At 37.3% G+C, this 16,958-nt stretch overlaps 1 protein-coding gene across 1 annotated transcript in view; it reads left to right on the top strand.

Moving 5' to 3' along the window:
- LOC126297589 (probable methyltransferase-like protein 25) overlaps positions 1 to 16,958 on the top strand; it is a 35,778-nt gene that overhangs the window by 12,353 nt on the left and 6,467 nt on the right. Inside the window, exons 2-4 of the mRNA XM_049988564.1 lie at positions 4,070 to 4,274; positions 4,399 to 4,623; positions 10,859 to 11,861. Of these exons, the coding sequence (XP_049844521.1) occupies positions 4,071 to 4,274; positions 4,399 to 4,623; positions 10,859 to 11,861 (1,432 nt within the window). The 5' untranslated portion in view covers position 4,070. The remainder of the gene's footprint in view (positions 1 to 4,069; positions 4,275 to 4,398; positions 4,624 to 10,858; positions 11,862 to 16,958) is intronic.

Below are 16,958 nucleotides of genomic sequence, written 5' to 3'. Positions count from 1 at the left end.
AGGTGAGGTCTGTCATGTTGTAAGACCCAGTGCCAGGACTGTTATTTTCTTTTAAGTGTTTGAAGACATACAACCAGTATAGAATGTCTATAGCTAAAGACCTGGTAACAGTTTGTCGTCTTATGTACCCTGTGTCCCATGACTTCAGCAACACATCAGCAGGAATCAAAAAAAGTTTCCATAAATTAGAAAATCCCTGTTCTTTGTTCTTCATACATATTTGGTAAGGGCTGTATCGTTTTTAGTATACATATCTGACATAGTTTGTAGTGGAGGTAAGTGCTGACATGCGACCTGCAAAATTTATCTTGTTCTATGAATGGAGATTGTTATATTTTTTTATACATTGTGAAACAATGAGACTCACTATTTACAATGTAAATCATTTAATTCATTTTACTCATATGCTTAGTCACTTTAATAGAGTGCTGATATGCCCCACTGTACTGATATGCCCCACTGTACTTTCCCCATTGTTGTCCATTGTCCATACATTCAGGAGTCTCTCTTTCCCCAGTAATGCGCTGTCAATGAATTTATAACTTCCCTGATAACTCAAGCAACATGCCAAGTTCATTCTGCAGTTCAATAATGCACTCTGCAATATTGCATAATTTTTCCTGTATCAAATCCTTACACAGATATTTTTAAGTTACCATCAAGGCTTTCTTAATGCAGCAAGTAGATATTTGGAAACCATAGGTATGTTGCCTAACTGTTACATTCCGTACAAAGGTGGTAAAAAAAAACAAACAAAAAAAAAAAAAACGGAAAGAATATTAAATGACAGAACATCTACATATCCAGAAAGAGCAAAAGGTCAGCCTTAAATTCCAAATCTTCTAAAATCTTGTATCAAAGGACAACTCTGCACAATGGGAAATATACAGCAGAACTAAGAAGTAAAAATAATTCTGCAGTTATACAAGAAAATTTCAAATTATACAAAAAATTTCCACCTTACTTTTTCCCCAAAATATGTTACAGCCTCATTGTCCATTTCTCACATCTTCTTTTATAAGCATCTCTCTCTTTCCAAAGATCTCCTTTCATTCTTCCTTCCATTAGTGCAATCATTTGTTTTATCCAATTCTATCTTGCTTGCCCCCTTCCTTCTTCTTCGTCTTCTCCATTATGGCTGCAGTCCCCATATATTCCCTTGCCAAAAATCTTACTCCTTTCATCTCATGACAGTAGAATAAAGAATACTGAGGAAAGAGGAACTAGTTCTGGTGAGGAATGTGAATATTTAAGTCTGTTATTTGCTAAACAAGAGTGTAATAAGAGAGAAATTTCTAAAGAATATCTCAGGCAAAACTAACAATAAATAAAATAAACTCATTGATATGATAAAAAAAATGATAACAGTGAGAAAGAAAAGTTTGTATGGAGAAGTTATTCAAATTACATTACTCTGTGGATCAGAAATACCAAAAACGATTTTTTGAGGAGAAGTTGTTTAATACTGAGACTACAATGGAGGGTTAATAATGAAATACAGTAGAAGAAAGAGATGTCCTAAATCAAATAGTAGCATAGGCTGAAATGGTATAAGCATACATAGTTTTTGCTAGTTCGTAACTAAATACTAGGAACAAGTACTCACTTGATACACACACTAAGGCAGTATCCAAACAGCAGAAAGAAAGTTGATCACAACCATGAACAAGAGAATGAGAAAGGGAAAAAAGTCATAAATGTAACGAACAGTAAATAACTGTGTGATAAGGTAACTGCCGTCAATATATACAGTTATAAACTTGACTTCTTGAGGTGTTGGATGTTCTACCAGTATATCAATTTGTCATAGGAGTGTTGCTAAAATTTTTGGATTTTAAATAAAATTTTTAAATAAACAAGTAATGTTTATTCATAAAATTTCCACAGCTTTGAAAAACTGGGTTGTTATAGAAAATGGGAAAAGCTGTCAGAGCTACTTCAATAACACCAGCAGTTAGAAATGAGCAATAAACATGACATAAGAATCAGTAGAGCATTGTTGAGACAATAAGGTTTCTTCTGTCCCCACCCAGAAGCAGTGATCCTTTCGATGAGTGTTTTTTTTTTGGGGGGGGGGGGGGGGGGGGGGGGCAGTGTAAAAGGTGTATGCCAGGCTTGTCATTTGTAGCTCAAAAATATTTATCACTGGCAGGAAGTTCTGTGGCTTCTGAAGGACTGGTATCATCTTTGAATAATATTGTTTTAATGAAAAGAGTCGTCTTAGATTCACACATTACAGAATGAGTAATTTTGAACAGAGTGGACAATGAAAATTGTCCAATGGATTAATTCAATACTGAAATTTTAACTCTTGTCAAGTAATTGTTCCTGATAAATATTCTATTTTGTGCATTATCTAAACAGTTTATTTTACTTTTTTGAAAGAGCATTTTTAGTTTTTTCATAAAAAATAACTTTTATGCTCATTCTTATTAGAAAGTAAATATATTTGACTACAAAAGGGGCTTCCCATTTGAAGTGTTTAAGAAAAACATCACAACAAATTTTACACAAAATCTTTGTCTTTATCTACCATTTCTATGAAATAATAAAAGCGTAATGAAATTAAGGTATCAGTAGAAAATTAAAAACTTCAAAATTCATTCATTGTTTGTATTAGAAATAGAAAGTAGCTGATCTGCTGCCTGTGTCTACATAGTATGCCTTTATCTATTTTGCAGCCCTTGGAGATGGACAATGTAACATGGAAAATTTTAGTTCTCCCAACTTAGTTTTCATACTTCAGCATTGACTATTTGTTATGCCCAAATAGTTGTATGAGCCTTGGTTACAACATAATATTTGAGCAAAATTTCAAAAAAATTGAATCCATAGGAGAATACTAGTGATCCTTTGTAGCATCTCACCCCTCATTACTTTTTAAGAAATGTAGCAAACAGTATATGGACTAAGTTTTATTTCAATCTTGAAGTGTATAATGCAAAATTCTGAGGGAGTCTTACCTTTTTCCGATCTTTGTTCATTGTCTATGTTTATTACTGGAAATAATAGCAATAAAACACTGAAAATTGGTTATTTCAGGAATCGATTATTTTGAGCAGTTTCAACAGACAAGTTAAACTGCAAATTAAAAAAAAATCAGTATAACCGAACACCTGTAGTTTCAGGTGCACCTCCAAGGTCGGTTCTGTGTGTTACATCCCTCATCTCAGGATGTTTTTAACAGGCATGGGCCACATGCAGAATGTCTAGAATTGACCATGGAGATGCTCCAGACTGAGAATGGAACACCAGCTTGTGCCCTGGTGCAGTGGACCAAAGACAGAATGGTTCAGAATGCTCATAGTGGGATTCAGCCACAGACTGAATCTCTAGAGCTGACCACAGCGAGAGGAGGCAGTAGGCATAAATAATGGATCTGTACCTCTCAACTACCAGTCTCAAGTAGCACCTGATGAAGTTGATTTACATTGTCAAAATATTGTGCATGGACAGCACTAATATCCAGCAGAACACCTGACACCTCAAGATGTGAACATATTCCCAGGGAGCCTGAATAATTACAATTATAAACCTCACTGGTGTGGGCATGCAAGAACAAAGAATAGTGGGACATCAAAACACACTTGTACTGAAAAATGAAAGGAAAAGACCAAGGAATCTTTGCTGCTAGAAACATTGAGAACACAAATTATGAGATAAGGTCTGATGCTGTAATATTCTTAATAATACTAATGTCAGTAAGATAGCAGATACTCATGCCTAACACATGTGAGTTGCAAATCAACAATGATGATTTGATAATGATAGGTATTTTCAAATGTTCTTCCTATGTAGCCTTATATACATCCTCTATTCCATCCAGACTATTGCTACTTTGAGTCCGAAAGTCCAGACATAAGCTAACTGTTCCACAATTTCAGGTTGACAGTAATCAAAAATTAACTTGACAGATCTGTAATCTGTTCGGAATAGTATTCAAAAAAGGAATTATATTTCTGTAGTAGTTTTGTGTTGGAGCACTTAAGAAACTATTTTTTATACCACAAAAAATGTTACTTTAAATTAACTGTACATCTTAGCTTCAGAATTTATTTTAATTTTTCAGAATGTTACCTGAAAATTATGTCACTTTCGAAGCATACTTTCGGGATGCACTTGCCTTCCTGAAGGAATATGACTGGCTTTATTCATGTCCAGTAACAGAAATTTTGATTAATGATATTCTGAACAAAATACCCTCTGAATGGTGTGAAGCACTTTTAACTCTTTCAAATGAAGAATTAAATCAGCTCCCTACAGGTTATATTAAGGTTAGTAAATGTTATTCTTTGACATTCAAGCTTATGCAAGTGTTTTGAGAATATCTTTTTCTTAGTAGGATAAAATGTTATAAAAGCATGGGAAAACTTATTTGTGTGACTTATCTCTTGGCAGGATGACTGGCCAGAGTCACTAAAATATTTCTGCAAAATGTGCCAAAAACTAAAGTCGGAAGTTAAAACATATGTTTTAAAGGAAGAGTTATATTGCATTCCTTCTATTATATGCCATCGATTATCTGAGAAAAAGCTCCATGAAATATGTCATTTGGCTCAAGTTATTCATGACGAGTGTCAATCAGGTGGCATTAGAAGAATCGTTGATTTTGGATCTGGAATGGTAATTACAATTAATATTATCAGTCTTTCTCCTAAAGCAATATCAATTAAATGCTAAGCATTTCTGCTGGAACACTAACTTTTAACTCATTGCAATTGTGACAATAGTTGGAGAAGTTGTACAGTTACTGTAAGTGTCTCAAAGTTAGGAATGAAAACATTATTTTCTGTAAGGCTATCTTTTACAGAATTTTTAACAATGCATGCCTGCTGCTATTGCTTTATGTTTTGTGCTGATTCAGAATCCTTGATGTTCATAAAACAGATTTTAATTACAGTCTGACCTCTAAGACCTACTTGTCCCATATATTTAATGATGTGGTACTTAGCTTAAACAAAAGTCTTTCAACTCTCACTGTTAGAGCTGTAGTTGTCACTGATTGCTTTTGGACTACAATTCGTGTCCTCGCCCTTCCAGTTTTAATGGAACCAAGTGAGGTGACACATTGATTAGGATGTTGTTGTTGTTGTTGTTGTTGTTGTTGTTGTCTTCAGTCCTGTGACTAGTTTGATGCAGCTCTCCATGCTACTCTATCCTGTGCAAGCTTCTTCATCTCCCAGTACCTACTGGAGCCTACATCCTTCTGAATCTGCTTAGTGTATTCCCGATCCATTCTTCTAGTCAAATTGTGCCACAAACTCCTCTTAGTTACGTGATCTACCCATCTAATCTTCAGCAGCACCACATTTTGAAAGCTTCTATTCTCTTCTTGTCCAAACTATTTATCATCTACGTTTCACTTCCATACATGGCTACACTTCATACAAATACTTTCAGAAAAGACTTCCTAACACTTAAATATATACTCAATACTAATAAATTTCACTTACTCAGAAACGCTTTCATTGCCATTGCCAGTCTACATTTTATATCCTCTCTACTTCAACCATCATCAGTTATTTTGCTCCCCAAATAGCAGAACTCCTTTACTACTTTAAGTGTCTCATTTCCTAATCTAATTCCCTCAGCATCACCCAACTTAATTCGACTACATTCCATTATCCTCGTTTTGCTTTTGTTGATGTTCATCTTATATCCTCCTTTTAAGACACTGTCCATTTCGTTCAACTGCTCTTCCAAGTCCTTTGCTGTCTCTGACAGAACTACAATGTCATCAGCAACCTCAAATTTTTTATTTCTTCTCCATGGATTTTAATACCTACTCCAAATTTTATTTTTGTTTCCTTTACTGCTTGCTCAATATACACATTGAATAACATCAGGGATAGGCTACAACTCTGTCTCACTCCCTTCCCAATCACTGCTTCCCTTTCATGTCCCTTGACTCTTATAACTACCATCTGGTTTCTATACAAATTGTAAATAGCCTTTCACTCCCTGTATTTTACCCCTGCCACATTCAGAATTTGAAAGAGAGTATTCCAGTCAACATTGTCAAAAGCTTTCACTAGTCGACAAATGCTAGAAACGTAGGTTTGCCTTTCCTTAATCTTTCTTCTAAGATAACTCGTAGGGTCAGTATTGCCTCACGTGTTCCAATATTTCTACGGAATCCAAACTGATCTTCCCTGAGGTTTTGCATTCGTCTGTAAAGAATTCGCATTAGTATTTTGCAGCTGTGACTTATTAAACTGATAGTTCGGTAACTTTGGGATTGGAATTATTATATTCTTCTTGAAGTCTGAGGGTATTTCGCCTTTCTCATACATCTTGCTCACCAGATGGTAGAGTTTTGTCAGGACTTTCTCTCCCAAGGCCGTCAGTAGTTCCAATGGAATGTTGTCTACTCATGGGGCCTTGTTTCAACTCAGATCTTTCAGTGCTCTGTCAAACTCTTCACACAGTATCATATCTCCCATTTCATCTTCATCCACATCCTCTTCCATTTCATAATTTTGTCCCTCGTATAGACCCTCTATATACTCCTTCCACCTTTCCCTTCTTTGCTTAGAACTGGGTTTCCATCTGAGCTCTTGATATTCATGCACATGGTTCTCTTTTCTCCAAAGGTCTCTTTACTTTTCCTGTAGGCAGTATCTTTCTTACCCCTGGTGATATATGCCTCTACATCCTTACATTTGTCCTCTAGCCATCCCTGCTTAGCCATTTCACACTTCCTGTCGATCTCATTTTTGAGACGTTTGTAGCCCTTTTTGCCTGTTTCCTTTACTGTATTTTTGTATTTCTCCTTTCATCAATTAAATTCGATATTTCTTCTGTTACCCAAGGATTTCTGCTAGCCCTCGTCTTTTTACCTACTCGATCCTTTGCTGCCTTCACTACTTGAGCTCTCAGAGCTACCCATTCTTCTACTACTGTACTTCTTTCCCCCATTCCTGTCAATGGTTCCCTTATGCTCTCCCTGAAACTCTGTACAACCTCTGGTTCTTTCAGTTTATCTAGGTCCCATCTCCTTAAATTCCCACCTTTTTGCAGTTTCTTTAGTTTTAATCTACGGTTCATAACCAATAGATTGTGGTCAGAGTCCACATCTGCCCCTGGAAATGTCTTACAATTTAAAATCTGGTTCCTAAATCACTGTCTTACCATTATATAGTGTATCTGATACCTTCTAGTATCTCCAGGCTTCTTCCATGTATACAACCTTCTTTTATGATTAAGTGTTAGCTATGATTAAGTTATGATCTGTGCAAAATTCTACCAGGCAACTTCCTCTTTCATTTCTTAGCCCTAATCCATATTCACCTACTATATTTCCTTCTCCTACTGTTGAATTCCAGTCACCAATGAGTATTAAATTTTCGTCTCCCTTCACTACCTGAATAATTTCTTTTATCTAATCATACATTTCACCAATTTCTTCATCATCTGCAGAGCTAGTTGTCATATAAACTTGTACTACTGTAGTAGGCATGGGCTTCATGTCTATCTTGGCCACAATAATGCGTTCACTATGCTGTTTGTAGTAGCTTACCCATAATCCTATTTTTTTTTATTCCTAATTAAACCTACTCCTGCATTACCCCTATTTGATTTTGTATTTATAGCCCTGTATTCACCTGACCAAAAGTCTTATTCCTCCTGCCACCGAACTTCACTCATTCCCACTATATCTAACTTTAACCTATCTATTTCCCTTAGCCCTGTATTCACCTGACCAAAAGTCTTATTCCTCCTGCCACCGAACTTCACTAATTCCCACTATATCTAACTTTAACCTATCTATTTCCCTTTTTGAATTTTCTAACCTACCTGCCCGATTAAGGGATCTGACATTCCACATTCCGATCTGTAGAACGCCAGTTTTCTTTCTCCTGATAACGACATCCTCCTTAGTGGTCCCCGCCCGGAGATCCGATTGGGGGACTATTTTACCTCCGGAATATTTTACCCAAGAGAACGCCTTCATCATTTAACCATCCAGTAAAGCTGCATGCCCTCGGGAAAAATTACGGCCGTAGTTTCCCCTTGCTTTGCAGATCAGTCAATCATCCAGACTGTTGCCCCTGCAACTACTGAAAAGGCTGCTGCCTCTCTTCAGGAACCACATGTTTGGCTGGCCACTCAACAGATACCCCTATGTTGTGGTTGCACCTACGGTACGGCCATCTGTATCGCTGCGGCACGCAAGCCTCCCCACCAACGGCAAGGTCCATGGTTCATGGGGGGGTTCTGCATAGACATGAACAAAGTTGTTCATTGACATGGTTTTGTATTGTGCAACATATCTGATGAATATTATATTCCACCTTGGGAATCATTTTTGTAAGTTGGGACTATCTCTAAAGGACGCAAGAAGTTTTTCTGTTTTTCTGAGAGGGTGACTTACTTATTTAATGTTACATTTGTAATGTATTCCTCTGGTAATTTAAGAATTACCTCCGAAGTACATGAAGATGGCCATGTTGTTGAGTACTGTATTTCTTCATAATGTACTATAGACTGGAAACGGTTTGCTTCCAATGTGTGCTGAATTTGGTTTTGTGAATATGCAGGCTGTCAGAATTGGAAACAGTGCAGACAGAGTGCAGAGTATATCAACACATTGTACATGCTACAACTTGTAATCTGCAAATATAGACCAGTTTGAGTAGGCCTGCAGTAGATGTTTTGTCCCAGTATTTCAATGTCTTTTCTTCATAACAACACACCAATAAAAGGAATGTGCCAGCTTCTTCTGTCTTAAACTGAGTATCTGGATGGAACTATTAGATGCTGAATATAGTGTCACTACTACTTTAGACCTCATTGCAAATGGGGTCATCCATGCAAGTACTGGTCATTAAATAAAAGATTTGTTGAAATAAGCAAATTTGTAAGTAATACCACAATATCTAACCCAAAGTTTCTACCAGTGAGACATGGACAAGACATGGACAGCATTTAAATAAAGAAACTTCATTAAAACTAAATAAAAGTTGTGACAGTTGTAGTTACATCTTCTTTAGTTTGTCTGTAAAATATGAATATGTGGTTGCAGTTTCCTACTAGAGGACCGAGTAATAATGAAAAACATTTGGCTGAACTGTGAATCAACACATCAATGTTGCTAAAAATGGAAGGAAAGAAAATTAAGAGTTTAACATCCCATTGACAGTGCACTCATTAGAGAGAGAGTACACAAGCTCAGATTTTGAAAGGATGGGAAGAAAATTGGCCATACACTTTTTAACACACAGATGGCCAAGTGGCCACAGCAGAGCCTTAATGCCGAACGATGTGTGCCTGGCCTGGCAGTGCAATATCTGTCACTAAGCATGTGGCAGTCAACATGTTAAAGAAACCTTTCCAGTATTTGCCTGGATCAATTTAGCAAAGTCCTGCGTCTTCTCTGAGTCATACCATTTCTGCCATTATTTAATCTGTGTATTGCACAACCACCAGATAATATGTAATCTTGACACTATATTTGAAATGTGAAAGAATAATGTTTTGTCAGTATGTAAAATGACAATACCTACTCTTCTCTCAATGCTTAGAGGGCTACTGCTTCTACTAAGGAGATGTTGGATTTTGTAGATGCAATTGTATTCGTGATCAGATGTGTCATACAGTCTAAGATTTTTACAATTGCCAGCTTCATACATGCATGGGGCAATTCTCCCTGCAGTAGCTGAATATTGCCTTAGCATGGCGTATCACATTATGTACAAGAAGACTGAGGTTGTAATCTTCCTTCCTCGACTATATTGTAAAGGCAGAGTAAAAATCCACACAATGGATTATTTCATTAATACAGATTCGTATTCTGCCTCAATCTACTGCAAGTCTTGATCTTTATGTAGTTAGATACCAAATTTCTGATGGTGGCCCTGCTGAAGTGTAGTGGATAACTCAGCTGGTAACAAAGTTTGGTTTTGATACCAACCACAGCAGCATCATAAATGTGGTAGCAACATTCTTATGCACGCATGACATCTCGTCATCTATTACATATGAACAGCTCAGTAATCCAGACCACCAATTGCTGCATAATGCTGTAAATATTTGACTGCTTTTCTATTTACTTTACATTTCTGATACCAGATATTTCGAAACGTGTTTCACAGAGACATTATTTTACTGTGCACATTTGTGTGAAGTAACAATGAATGTCCAGTATATCAGTTCGATCTACCCAGCAACATTATTAGAGTATATTACATGGACCACTTTCTCAAGTATCTTTTGTTCATCTATTTTTAAAATACTGACAATATTCTCAGAGTGAAAATACCTTGACTAAAAACATTGGGTTCACCTGTGATGGATTAATGCATTAATTTTTGTTGCAGCTGTAAACTGTGAGACAAAGTTTGGTAGATTAAAACCACATTTAACCAGCTGTCAGCTGTGTTTTCGTTTATGATGATCATGACTTTTATTTGGGTTTTTCTTCAGGTTGAAAAGATTGTATGTATTATAACTTCAGAGTTATTGAGGCAGAACCTACACAGTAAATAACCGTGCACATCAACTTACATTTGATGATTTATCTGTTTGTGAGTGAAGTAGCAGGTATTTCTTGATGCATGACATTGTTCAAAAACTGTTTCAGACAGTGCAAGTTCAATAATTTATTTCTTATCCTACACAGTATGCATTCTCCAGCAGTATGTAAGAGAGAGAGAGAGTATGTGTGTGTGTGTGTGTGTGTGTGTGTGCGTGCGCGGGTGTGTGCGCGCGACGCACGCGCACGAACTCACTCACTCCTTGTATAATACTGAACACTGTCATTGAGTTTTAAAAATGACTTAACACTGACACTGAGCTCAAAAATGCACTGATATGCAGCTTCAAAATACTTCTCATGAACTTTTTTGTTTCTTTGCAGGGATATGTTGGCCAGTTACTTCATGCAAAATATGGATACACTGTGCTGGGTTTAGAAGCTAGGCCTGAACTGGTTGAGGCAGCTGCCAGACGTCAAACAAAAATTTGCTCAGCTGCACAAGTAGTTTACACCACAGTTGAAGTAAATTCAGATACTGAAGGGAACATTGCACAAATAATTGAAGATAAGATGCCCCCTGATTGTTTGCACCAGTGTCATTCTGACTGGCCTGGGGGTGATATCATATATAATCTGAAGTCTGCCAAGAAAAACAAAAATTCTAGTGAAAAGAGCAAAATGGGCATTATTTCTAAAGGACGGAGTGGAAGTAAAGGATTAATTAAAATCACAGAATCTAGAACAACTGATCATTGTTGTGAAATGAACTGTTGTCCCTCAAAGGATAAGACCAAATATGACAACATAGGACACATCAATGTAAATACCGCAAATGATGGAAAAGTTTATTCACAAGAAACTGAAAGTAATGTGACCTCACTGTGTGCTGATAACACAGCAAAGGTATCCACTAAACCAGATAGTGGAAGAACTATAAAAAGAGAGGCTCAAGACTCTGTCTGTCTGATTGGGCTTCATGCATGTGCTGACCTCAGTGCAAATGCAGCAAAGATATTTGCTATGGTCCCTACAATCAGACGTTTGATAATTGTTCCATGTTGTTATCATAAGATGTCAGCAACAACCTCTTCAGAAAGAGAAGATATATATCACCGACCAAACTTGGCTCTGACCGACAACTTCAAAAGACCTAGTGTACAAAGTACAAAGCAAGAGAAAATTAATTTTTTTCCAATGAGCAGTACTTTAAAACAGTGCATTAAAGAATTTCCTTCCAAATTTCATGTTGTCTTGCAGAAACCTTTCTTGAGACTTGCAGCTCAAGAGACAGGGATTAGATGGAAGTCAGCTTCAAAAGAAGTTCATGACATCCATGCCTTAAATCTAATGGCTCGAGCAGTATTATACCTATGTGCTTACGAAGGTAATACAACATTTTTCATACTTAGGTACCATCTGTATACTGTTTGTGAATGTCACTTCTGAATTGTTGTTGTTGTCGTCGTCATCGTCGTCGTCGTCTTCAGTCCTGAGACTGGTTTGAAGCAGCTCTCCATGCTACTCTGTCCTGCGCAAGCTTCTTCATCTCCCAGTACCTACTGCAGCCTAGATCCTTCTGAATCTGCTTAGTGTATTCATCTCTTGGTCTCCCTCTACGATTTTTACCCTCCACGCTGCCCTCCAATGCTAAACTGGTGATCCCTTGATGCCTCAGAACATGTCCTACCAACCGATCCCTTCTTCTAGTCAAGTTGTGCCACAAGCTCCTCTTCTCCCCAATCCTATTCAATACCTCCTCATTAGTTATGTGATCTACCCATCTAATCTTCAGCATTCTTCTGTAGCACCACATTTTGGAAGTTTCTATTCTCTTCTTGTCCAAACTAGTTATCGTCCATGTTTCACTTCCATACATGGCTACACTCCATACAAATACTTCAGAAACGACTTCCTGACACTTAAATCTATACTCGATGTTAACAAATTTCTCTTCTTCAGAAACGCTTTCCTTGCCATTGCCAGTCTACATTTTATATCTTCCCTATTTCGACCATCATCAGTTATTTTGCTCCCCAAATAGCAGAACTCCTTTGCTACTTTAAGTGTCTCATTTCCTAATCTAATTTCCTCAGCGTCACCTGACTTAATTCGACTACATTCCATTATCCTCGTTTTGCTTTTGTTGATGTTCATCTTATATCCTCCTTTTACGACACTGTCGATTCCGTTCAACTACTCTTCCAAGTCCTTTGCTGTCTCTGACATAATTACAATGTCATTGTTGAACCTTAAAGTTTTTATTTCTTCTCCATGGATTTTAATACCTACTCCAAATTTTATTTTTGTTTCCTTTACTGCTTGCTCAATATACTGATTGAATACAACCACAGCTTCCCTTTCATGTCCCTTGACTCTTATAACTGCCATCTGGTTTCTGTACAAATTGGAAATAGCCTTTTGCTCCCTGTATGTTACCCCTGCCACCTTCAGAATTCGAAAGAGGGTATATTTCAGTCAACATGGTAAACTTCTGAAATAACATTGTAAATATAACTTGCAGTTATTAATTATATTGCCTTCAGTTACTCAGTAATTTATGTATTTTCTCTCTTTGCACTAATAATTTGTGTAGAATTCATGGTGCCATACTGTTTCTCTGATGACACTATCAAAATTTTATTTAATAAGTTTATGAGTAATTTTGTTCTAAATGTTCACCCAGTTATCAGCTGTGGACCTTCGTGTCATATCTGTACATTGCAATACTGGATGTTGTTAAGTAAATGTGACCATACTCTGCAAATCACATTTAAGTGCCTGGCAGAGGGTTCATCGAACCACCTTCACAATTCTCTATTATTACAATCTTGTATAGCACACGGAAAGAATGAACACCTATATCTTTCCGTATGAGCTCTAATTTCCCTTATTTTATCATGGTGATTGTTCCGCCCTATGTAGGTCATTGTCGACAAAATATTTTCGCATTTGGAGGAGAAAGTTGGTGATTGGAATTTTGTGAGAAGATTCCATTGCAATGAAAAATTCTAATGCTTTCCAGCTCAAATCTCGTATCATTTATGTGAAACTCTCTCCCATCTTTCGTGATAATAGAAAACGTGCTGCCTTTCTTTGAACTTTTTCGATGTACTCCGTCAGTCCTACCTGGTAAGGATCCCACACCACACAGCAGTATTCTAAAAGAGGACAGACAAGCATAGTGTAGGCAGTCTCCTTAGTAGGTCTGTTATGTTTTTTAAGTGTCCTGCCAATAAAACACAGTCTTTGGTTAGCCTTCCCCACAACATTTTCTGTGTGTTCTTTCCAACTTAAGTTATTCGCAATTGTAATACCTAGGTATTTAGTTGAATTTATGGCTTTTAGTCTAGACTGATTTATCGTGTAACCAAAGTTTAACAAGTTCCTTTCAGCACTCATGTGAATGACCTCACACTTTTCGTTATTTAGGGTCAACTGCCACTTTTCACACCATTCAAATATTTTTTCTAAATCGTTTTGCAGTTTGTTTTGATATTCTGACGACTTTATTAGTCGATAAATGACTGTGTCATCTGCAAACAACCAAAGACGGCTGCTCAGATTGTCTCCCAAATCGTTTATATAGAGAAGGAACAGCAAATGACCTATAATGCTATCTTGGGGAATGCCTGAAATCACTTCTGTTTTACTCGATGACTTTCTGTCAATTACTACAAACTGTGACCTCTCTGACAGGAAATTGCAAATCCAGTCACATAATGAGACCAAATATTAACACTAGAGTATCTAACAAAATTGTTTCCTTAATGAGCTGCACAATGACAAACACATTTCGACTTTAAGCACCAGTTCTAGAATCCTAGTGCAGTTCCCTTCCATTGGAGTCATTCAAGGTACTGACACATTTTTTCCATTTTTCTGGAGTCTGCGAATGTTGTTTCTGACAAGAAACATGATGGACTTCCAGCATTGTCAACACATGTGATTAAACACCTTAGTTCACATCTGATAAATTTATAAACCATCAGTTCTCTCCTTCCAAACACTACTTTCCAGATCATTCTTCATTTATGTTGCTGGATATGAATGACACAAATACTTGTTCAGCACCTACAGCAAATCTTGGTAACTGTTTCAGTAGGAAGGTGCATGCTACAATACACATGCCAAACTAGTTTGGCTGGCCAGTGAATATGAGTTCCCAGCCTGGGAGCTGGTTAGTGTCATCTTGGTTATGCAGACATCTGCCAGAATCAACATTTAATTTTTTAACTGTTTGTGGCCTGAAATGTGATCATATTTCTCCCAAGGAAAACACTCCAAATGTCAATTGTATCACCAATTGAGACTGACACCAATTTACCTAAGAATCAGAACAATCATAATGTGATATTAAGAAGACTTTGATAGTAAGAGAGTACATTTGTATCAACATGTACAAGATGAGGTAAAAACATGTCAACATTAAATGGGTGTTTAATCATGTGAAATTACAAGGTATAGTTTTTGTTACAGGGTTTCAATGTGGCACCCATCCTGCTTAGTGCACTTATGTCTGTCCATTGTTGATTGTAAAGCCCAATGGACCATTTGGGCAGGGATAGAAGTAATGACCTAAGTGATACAGTGCTTTACATTGTCCAAGTTGCTAGGTTTTCTGACATAGACACGATCCTTGACTACACCCATCAGCCAAAATTTGCATATCTTCAGATTGGGTAAAAGTGCTGGTTCTGGGAGAGGATCACCTCCACTAGTCCAACATTTACTGAACGTGTCATTCAGGTAATCTCAAAACACCTAACTGTTATAGGCAGGGACGCCACCTTGCTGAAAGTACCTTGCTGGAGAATGGCAAGTGGCATTTACTACTCCTTGCCTTGCTGAGCATGGCAAGGTAATTCCCTCACCTGATTGTTTGTTATTCAAAAAAGAAGGGCCCAATCACTGCACACCAAATGTTCACCTTATGGAGCTCTCGCATGCACTCTTTATCTTCCAGGGCATGCTCAGTCACCTAGATGACACAGTTGTGCTTGCTCACACAACTGCTGAAGTGGAATGTTGCTTGGTTAGAAAACATGAACAGAATATCGGGTAGCATGTGTACTATTTCCAAGATAATATGTACATCACTCACACGTACTTGCTAATCCAGTTTTTGGGGGATGTTGCGCAGTTTGCAAATGGTATGGCTTCATTCCTAAATCACAGTGCAAAATTCTAACCATTGACCTTTGAGATATGTTAGTCTCTTGAGAAAGTCTGCACGAGGATTTGGTTGGGATCACTACCATCACTCCCTGAATGAGCATGATATGCTCTTCAGCTCAGACAGATCACTTTCTACCTCTGTTTCCCTAGTAATTATCTTGAATGGATCCAGTCCTTATAAATTTCTTGTAGGTCCTACCAACTGTCAGGTGCAATGGTGCATCCCATCCAGTCCAGGCCTTAATTTTTTTTTTTTTTTTAACGATGCTTGGAGACTGAACAGCCTCCATCCAGACGGTTATCTTCAGTCAATGGAATATCAAGACACCATAGTTTAAACTGTGAAAAAACAAAGAAGATAACAGCCATTTAAAGTTAACACCTTTTTGCTTCACCCTGTATTTATGTCAATTAAAGGGAATGAAGTATCTTCACCTTTCAAGATTTTGAATGGAGTGGTGCCCACTTAAATTATAGTTAAACAAGCTGAATGTCTTCATAAGTACAAAGGGAGAGGAAAATACTCACTGGTGTTGATACATAATTCGCTTCATTCAAGAAAAGGTGTAGATTTTTGCTATAATTTTGTGAATACAAACATGAAGAAATGGTATGGTAAAGAGGTGGCATCTGTCACAAGCATAATCATTTTGACAATTCTCCACAACTCTGACTCCTAATGATAAGAGAAATCAACAAGTTAAAAAAAACTGCCACCTTTAAAACTACATTTTCTTCCGAAATTTGACTGCTTACATTAACGAAAGAAGAATACCAATATGTACCAAACACAATGTGTGTTATGCGCTTTGTGTGTATAGGACAGATGACATGATAGGGGTTACTTCTTGATTCCTAGAATTAAGCAGTATGGAGACAATGCTGTTCATCTTCTCGGACAGGAAATTTAAGTCTCCAAACAAATACTTTAAACTTATGCAGATACGTTACATGAATTGATAGAGACATCCACATCAGGGTCGTTACTCAGTCTAGGAGGAGGAGGAGGAGGGGAGGGGGGCAGGGGGGGGGGGGGTGAGCATCCCGCCAGTAATGACTTTTCTTTCCTTCAGTTGAGAGATACTATCCATATGCAGTAGTTTGACTGGAGTTTTTGAACATCAGTAATTTATGGAGACTAATATTCACATTATTAACATACTTAGAAATATTATTTAAAATTTGTGATTTACATCTCGTCTAAAAGGGCAGCCTCAGTACAAGAATACAAGCTACTCATCAGTGCATGATGTTACCGATGTACATGGCAATTGCACACCTTTTACACTCTTCCAACTGTTAGGGA

The sequence above is a fragment of the Schistocerca gregaria genome, chromosome X (assembly GCF_023897955.1).
Source record: "Schistocerca gregaria isolate iqSchGreg1 chromosome X, iqSchGreg1.2, whole genome shotgun sequence".
Taxonomy (NCBI): Eukaryota; Metazoa; Arthropoda; class Insecta; order Orthoptera; family Acrididae; genus Schistocerca; species Schistocerca gregaria.
Note: the sequence above shows the minus strand (reverse complement) of the source record. Positions and strands in the feature narration are given on the sequence as shown.